Source organism: Papio anubis, chromosome 7 (genome assembly GCF_008728515.1).
Source record: "Papio anubis isolate 15944 chromosome 7, Panubis1.0, whole genome shotgun sequence".
Lineage (NCBI taxonomy): Eukaryota > Metazoa > Chordata > Mammalia > Primates > Cercopithecidae > Papio > Papio anubis.
The window spans coordinates 48,091,603-48,099,745 of NC_044982.1; the positions used below are offsets into that span (position 1 = coordinate 48,091,603).

General features: G+C 36.4%; 1 protein-coding gene across 1 annotated transcript in view; it reads right to left on the reverse strand.

Annotated features, from left to right (window-relative positions):
- Positions 1-8,127, reverse strand: part of KIAA0586 (KIAA0586 ortholog) — a 120,615-nt gene extending 112,488 nt beyond the window's left edge. The window contains 5 exon segments of the mRNA XM_021941263.2: positions 3,320-3,389; positions 5,075-5,144; positions 6,370-6,440; positions 7,338-7,669; positions 7,949-8,127. Coding sequence (XP_021796955.2) covers positions 3,320-3,389; positions 5,075-5,144; positions 6,370-6,440; positions 7,338-7,536 — 410 coding nt within the window. The 5' untranslated portion in view covers positions 7,537-7,669; positions 7,949-8,127.
- Between the last annotated feature and the right edge of the window lie 16 nt (positions 8,128-8,143).

Consider the following 8,143-nt stretch of genomic DNA (forward strand, 5'->3'; position numbering starts at 1 on the left):
CCCAGGCCCGAGTGATCCTTCCACCTCAGCCTCCCAAGTACCTGGGACTACAGGCACATGCTACCATACCCAGCTAATTAAAAAAATTTTGCTATATGGCCCAGACTGGTCTCAAACTGCTGGGCTCAAGTAATCCTCCTGTCTTGGACTCCCAAAGTGCTAAGACTACAGGCATGAGACACCATGCCCAGCTTCCTTTAGCTTTTATGAGAAATTATTTTCCTGCTAAATTTCTAAAATTGACTGTTTAGACTCTGTCCTCAAATTTCCATATGCTGTAATCTGATACAAAAAGGTGGTGTATTAACAGATCAATCCTAATTTCACAATAAGACATAATCAGACATCTATGTATCCTGATGTATTACACAGGAAGTATATAACATCACCTATCAAGCATTCTTGCCACTTGACAGAAATTCAAGGTTGAGAGAAACATATTAAAGACAAAAAAAGGATACATTCAGCAAAATCCAGAAGGTAGAAAATTTCTTAAGACAAATAAATTATAAGAAAAACAAAATGAGGATAAATCTGTAAATTAAAACAAACTGAAGGCTCAGCATGGTAGCTCACACCTGTAATCCCAGCACTTTGGGAGGCCGAGGTGGGCGGGATCACCTGAGGTCAGGAGTTTGAGACCAGCCTAATCAACATGGTGAAACCTCGTCTCTATTAAAACTACAAAAAAATAGCTAGGCATGGTAGTGCATGCCTGCAATCCCAGCTACTCAGGAGGCTGAGGCAGGAGAATTGTTTGAACCCAGGAGGTGGAAGTTGCAGTGAGCCAAGATTGCATCACTGCACTCCAGCCTAGGCAACAGAGTGAGACTTTGTCTTAAAAAAACAAAAACAAAAACAAAAAAAACTTAAGAGACATATCATTCAAATGTAAAGTGTGGCTCTTCCTTAGATTCTAATGCAAAATTAAATTAACCACAGGGTGCCGTGGCTCACGCCTGTAATCCCAGCACTTTGGGTGGCCAAGGCTGTGGATCACTTGAGCCCAGCAGTTCCAGACCAGCCTGGGCAACACCGTGAGGCCAGTTTCTACAAAACATTAAAAAAAAAAAAAAAAATTAGCCAGGCATGGTGGTGCATACCTGTAGTCCCAGCTACTCAGGAGGCCGAGGGAGGAAGACTGCCTGAGCCTGAAGTTTGAGGTTGCAGTGAATTACAATCACTGCACTCCACTGTGGGTGATAAGAGTTTGAAACCTTGTCTCAAAAAACAAAAACAAAAACCAATCCCAAAACAAAACAAAAAGTAACCATAAAAAAATTATGAGACAGTGACAGAAACTTGAATACTGACTCAATATTTTATAATATTAAGAAATTATTAATTATTATGTTTCAGTATGATAGTAGCATTATGGCAATACCTTTTTAAAAAATTATCTTTCAGGTACGTATATTAAAATATGTAAAGATAAAATGAAATGACTTCTGGGATTTGTTTTATAATAATTCATGGGTATGCGGGGTGGTTATGAATGAAACAAAATGCTAATAATTGAAGCTAAGCTATGAGAACATGGGAGTTCAAAAAATTATCCTCTCTACTTGTGTAAACATTGAAACTTTATAAAGCAAAAAAGTTTTTTATGTTTATGGCTGTTATATAAATCAATACAGAGTAATTATAATTAGAGAAAGGGAGAAAAAGTAACTTAAGACAGCTAAAGCTTATCATAGTAGAATAAGTGCAGTCTACGTTTATTCGTTGTTGTTGTTTTTTGTATTTTTTCACAACCCAGTATAGACAGATTTTTTTTTTTTAAGAGAAGGGGGTCTCACCATGTTGCCCCAGCTGTATATAAACTCCTGAGCTCGAGCGACCCTCCTGCCTCAGTCTCTCAAGTAGAGAGGATTGCAGGTATGTGCCACTGTGCTTGACTTAAATTTAATAAATCAAAAATAGTACTGTAAGCATATTACTTTGATTTATGAAATCACCTCTCAGAGGAAAGAGGTAAAAGAATTAAAAGCGGCTGCCACTGGGGAATAGGCCTAGTGGTTAAGGAAATAGTGGGGTAGAAGATGGTGGTTTTTCATTATAAGCTTTTCATAGTATTTGATTTTTTAAAACTCTTTACATTTATTATTTATTAAGTTTTCATTTTGTTTTGTTTTGTTTTTGAGACAGAGTCCCACTCTGTCCCCCAAGCTGGAGTACAGTGGCACAATCTCTGCTCACTGCAACCTCTGCCTCCCAGGTTCAAGTGACTCTCCTGCCTCAGCCTCCCGAGTAGTTGGGACTACAGGTATATGCCACCAAGCCCAGCTAGTTTTTTGTATTTTTAGTAGAGACGGGGTTTCGCTGTGTTGGCCAGGCTGATCTCGATCTCCTGAACTGGTGATCTGCCCACCTCAGCCTCCCAAAGTGCTGTGATTACAGGCGTGAGTCACCGCACCTAGCTACATTAAAGATTTTTAAAACTAACTAAAAAATTAACTTTGCCCAAAAAATTGGTCCTATTTAGTCTATTTAGCAGATATGCCTTGAATTTTACTTCAACTAGAATTAATATTGCTAATTCTTATTTCTTTTTATTTGTTTTCTCCTCAAAATACTTTTGTTGTATTTTTATTTTCAGCCTGCTTCATTTTAAAGGTATATCTCTTGGGACATAATTAGACATGAGAGTCATTTCTATAGTTTGATTCAGTTATTATTCTCTACATTGCAATTACTTTCCCATAGAGCCTCCTTAGTTGTTTTGTCTTTTAAAAAATTCTGTTCAGGGCCGGGCACGGTGGCTCACTCCTGTAACCCCAGCACTTTGGGGGGCTGAGGCAGGTGAATCACCTGAGGCCAGGAGTTCAAGACCAGCCTGGCCAACATGGTGAAACCCCATCTCTAGAAATATACAAAAATTAGCTCAGCATAATGGCAGGTGCCTGTAATCCCAGCTACTCGGGAGACTGAGGCAGGAGAATCCCTTGAAGCTGGGAGGCGGAGGTTGCAGTGAGCCGAGATCATGCCACTGCACTCCAGCCTGGGCGATGTGAGACTCCATCTCTAAATAAATAAATAAATAAAAGAAAATGGGGATTCTATAAAATTGGGATAGTAATGAAATCTATTTTATAGGTGTGTTAAATGAGTTAATACCATAGCACTTCCATAATAACAACTGCTAACTGCTACTGAGTATTTTAAATGTGTCTAGCACCATGAGAAACGCTTTATACATATCATCACACAATATATATTTCACATAGTGAAAAGACAGTTTTTCATATGTCCAAAGTACAAATGAAGCTGATTTTAAACATAAGAAATGGTCCAATTATTTTCTGTAAATGAAACTTACTTTTGCTTTAAAACTGTTCTGAGAGCATCTTTCTGTCCCACTGTATACTGAGAAATGAAGATGTCGTTTGCTGCAAAATGAAGACACAAAAATATATATTAAATTCCTGAATATTTGTTAAATTTTAATAAGCTACTAAAAAAATCTTTTTTAACTAAAAGAATGTTTAAGAACTCAGCCATAGCACTCCACAACTGAAAAGGACAAGGAACAAATTAAGTGATTAAGTAATAATATAATCCTCGTAATTCCAAACCCACAGTCAACATCATACTGAATGGGCAAAAGTTGAACACATTCCCCCTAAGAACTAGAACAAGACAAGGATGCCCACTCTCACCACTCTTTTCAGCATAGTAGTGGAAGTCTCAGCCAGAGCAATCAGACAGAGAAAGAAATAAAAGGCATCCAAAAAGTAAAAGAGGAAGTCCAATTATCTCTGTTCACTGATGACATGGTCCTATACCGAGCAAACCCTAAAGATTCCTCCAAAATGCCCCTAGATCTGATAAATGACTTACGTAAAGTTTCAGGATACAAAATCAATGTACAAAAATCAGTAGCGTTTCTATACACTAATAATGTTCAAGCTGAGAATCAAATCAAGAACTCAATGCCATTTACAATAGTGGCACACAAAACATAAAATTCCTAGGAATACATTTAATCAAGAAGGTGAAAGATCTCTACAAGGAGAACTACAAAACACTGATGAAAAAAAATCACAGATGACACAAACAAGTGGAAAACATTCCATGCTCATGAACTGGAAAAATCAATATCATTAAAATGACCATACTGCCCAAAGACATCTACAGATTCAATGTAATTCCTATCGAATTACCAACATCATTTTTCAAAGAATTAGAAAAAACTATTTTAAAATTCATATGGGGTCAGACACGGTGGCCCTGTATTTCCAGCACTTTAGGAGGCTGAGATAGGCAAATCACTTGACGTCAGGAGTTTCAGACCAGCCTGGTCAAGATGGTGAAACCCTGTCTCTACAAAAAAAAAAAAAAAAATACAAAAATTAGCTGGGTGTGGTGGCGTGCACCTGTAATCCCAGCTACTCAGGAGGCTAAGGCAGAAGAATTGCTTGAATCTGGGAGCCGGAGGTTGCAGTGAGCCGAGATCACGCCACTGCACTCCAGCCTGGACAACAGAGGAAGACTCTGTCTCAAAAAAAAAAAAAATTATAAACATACGTAATACTAAACCTATGCAATAGATTGGTAATAACAAGATAACCTTCACCATTGCAAACCTTATTCTGGATTTTACAGATTCTAGGAATAGCTTAATTTGGGAAGAAAAACTAATTTAAAATGAAAATAATAAAAACTGTAAGACTATGTAATAAATGCTTAAAAATAAATTCTACCCTTAAGAAGAAAATTCTGACACATGCTACAACATGGATGAACCTTGAAAACATTATGCTAAGTGAAATAAGCCTGTCACAAAAGGTCAAATACTATATGATTCTACTTATATAAGGTACCTAGGGTAGTCAAATTCATAGAGACAAAAAGTAGGATGCCCAGGGCTGAAGGGACAAAAAATGAGCAGTTAGTGTTTAATGGGTAGAGTCGGGAGAGATGACAAAGCTCTGGATATGAAAGGTGATGATGACTGTACAACAATGTGAATGTACTTACCGTCACAGAACTGTACATTTTAAAATAGCTAAAGTGGTAAACTTTATGTTAAGTATATTTTATAACAACAAAAAAATCAGTATTATTCTTTTACCTTTTTGTTTGTTGTTCTCTTCTATTTTATCCAAAGGCAACACTTGCACTGCAATGTCTTTAGAAAAATCCTTTGGGATATGAAAGGAAGAAATAGAATAAATAAACTTCGGATTTATTATTTATCAAGAACCATTTACTAGCTATGTGACTACTGTGTTCTGGGAGGGCAGGACTGTGTATTTCATATGCTTCATTTCCATCACCACGCAATGCTGATATACCTTAAAGCTACTCAAAGATTTGTTGAATGGGTGAGTAACACACTATCAGACAAGCAAATGAATGAGTAAATGAAGCAGCAAGCAAATGTAGCACTGAGATTCAGACTCAAACCAGTATACCAATTCTAGCAGAGCAAGTCATTTAACATCTCAGTTGCTTCAGTGAAACGTAAAGATCTGACTCACTGTGAGTCAAATGGAGTAGATAAGGATGGCACAATATCATGAAGATCACAGATTTATCCTCAATTATACAATAACAGTGTATCCATCCATTTGAGAAGTTTAGATATCATTAAATAAGGCCTGCTTAAAAGAAAAAAAAAAAGACAAAACAACAAAAACAAAAAACCACTCCAAAGTCTAGGCATTTACATAGGGACCAAGTACAGCACAAAATTATACAAAATGTATAAATTGTGAGCTTTTGACAAAATTGTCATATAGTTTTAACTGAATTATTAGTTTACCTGCTTCAATTTTCAAAATAGTATATTGTGAAACTCTCATTATACAGACTTATTAAACTGACAATACATAGGTCAACACTATGATTAGCTATCAAAGTCTAATTAGATCTCATAACCAAAACATTATATTTATCAAATACGTTCGGCATTATAAAGTTAAGATGATAATTTCATGTTATTCTTAAAGAACCTCTCTTCTAAAAAAAACCAAAACACCTCACAAGTGTTAGAATGACAAGCAAGCACACCTCATGTTAAAGAAAATTGTACTGTTAGTTGTTCCTTTTCTTTTACCTAAAAATATGTTAAGTCTCTGGGCTTAACACCTTTTCCCTGAATAGTAAGAGAGCTTCTTTTCAGTTATCAAATCTCTTTCAGCGGCCATTATTTTAATAAAGGGTATTTTTGATACTAGGGAAGGCCTTTTGTTTAATGTCTCAAACACCATTCAAAGTCACAATTGTAGTATATAAAACATTGGTTTGGTAAGTGATATTTAAATAAAAACAAGGCATGTTGCTAATCAAACATAATTTAAGAATACATTATTTGACAACACTGAAAATTTTAATGTGACCATAATTAAGAATCCTTTTGCTTACACTTTCTGACACCATGGGATTTTCTTTTAGAGGCTGGTGACAATTTCTAGCAGAAGTTAAGTCTGATGAACCTAACAAAACAAAGGAATAGATTTTAGTGATTTTAAAATCAGATCCTTAGCTTTAGAAACTGTATAGGCATGATTCAAGACCTATAAACTCCATATAATGCAGACGTTGGAAGGACAATTTGCGTGCAAAGAAAGTTAAGAAAATGTATTTAAACATATCTGAATGAAGGCTTTTACAGTTGATATTTGGGAAAATAAGGTTCGGCACTGACAATAAAGTGAGATAAGCATGAAATATTTTAAAATATAACCATACACTATTGGATGTGGACAATCTATGGGTAGAAATACGTATACGATGTAAAGGTCTAATTTAACAGCAGGACTATTTGAGTGTCATCGCTGTATCCCCTAAAAAGCAGCATTATAAAAGCATTTTGCTGTTTTTGCTCACATATTCATTAACTTGATCCTCACAATTAGCAGCGAAGTGGGTAAAGCATATGTTATCCTTATTTTCACTGAGGTTTAGACAGATTAAGTGAATTGGAATATAGAAGCCATCAACTGGCAGAAGTCCTGTTTTTCCCACTATTAACAGAAAGTAGTGCATTAGGTAAAAAGTACTACTTTGGGGGAAAACTATAAAAAACACTAGCGGGGAAAATAAAGCACATTATACAAGTTAAGTGTATCCACCATAGATATAAACAAAAACAATATGCAAAAGTCAATGCCAAAAAAAAAAAAAAAAGCACAACAGGAGACGTTAAAGTTTCATTCATTAGATCTATTCAAACATTTTATAGGCTTCCTGGCCATTTTCCCGGGAAACAGGGTCAGTTTTCAAACATCTGTACAAACTAGACTTATATCTTACGTCTGGGAATTTAAACAAATAAGGACTAAAGATTTACTAAACTAAAACTGGTTGAAAAATTACATGGAATCACATACCACATGATGTTCCATTCAAGCTAGTCCCCGTTCCAACAGGAAGACGTTTATTTGCAGACAATGCCGGAGGAACACAGGGCAACTCATCTTTCAGCAAAACCAAATGATCTCCATGATTTTGAGAAACTACCTCACGAAGTCTCTTCGCTGGCATCTTAATCCTTTTTTTCTTCTCCAAGCTGACCTCAGAGCCTTTCATATTGTTGTTCACAAAACAAGTCCCACACTTACGGACGGAAAAACTTTCTCTGTGTCCTTAAGACTTCAGAACAACATTTTCACCTCTTTGCAATGAACTGTTCTCAAAATGTCGAAATAGAACATCCACAAAGCTGAAAATTTAAATTTTGGTATTGAATCCAGGATTAGAGATGACTATAAAGTCCTATTTACCCATTAATCCCACTTAGTCTATTAATACACCACGCCAAAATGTGAAAGTGGGGATGCCAAGAGAATGGCCACAGGAGCAACAATAACCATTAACAGTGCACTCCCCAATCCCAGAGCTGGTAGGGCAAAACCAAACAGATGTAGAGGAGGGCTTAAAATTTGTTAAGAGGCAGTCAAGTAGATAAAACCGAAATGCTATTTTTAAAATAATGACCCACATAAGAAGCGTAATAGCTTTCTTCAGCCACAGAGTCTTACACACTCCTCCAGATGCAATCGTCGGAAACATAAATTCATCCCTACGTGTCTCCAGGACGCCAGAGACCCGCGCAGTCACGGATATAATCCGACAACAACTTCAGTTGCCCGCAGGTCAACACCCACTTCCCTTCAAACCCGCCCTTGAGACACAA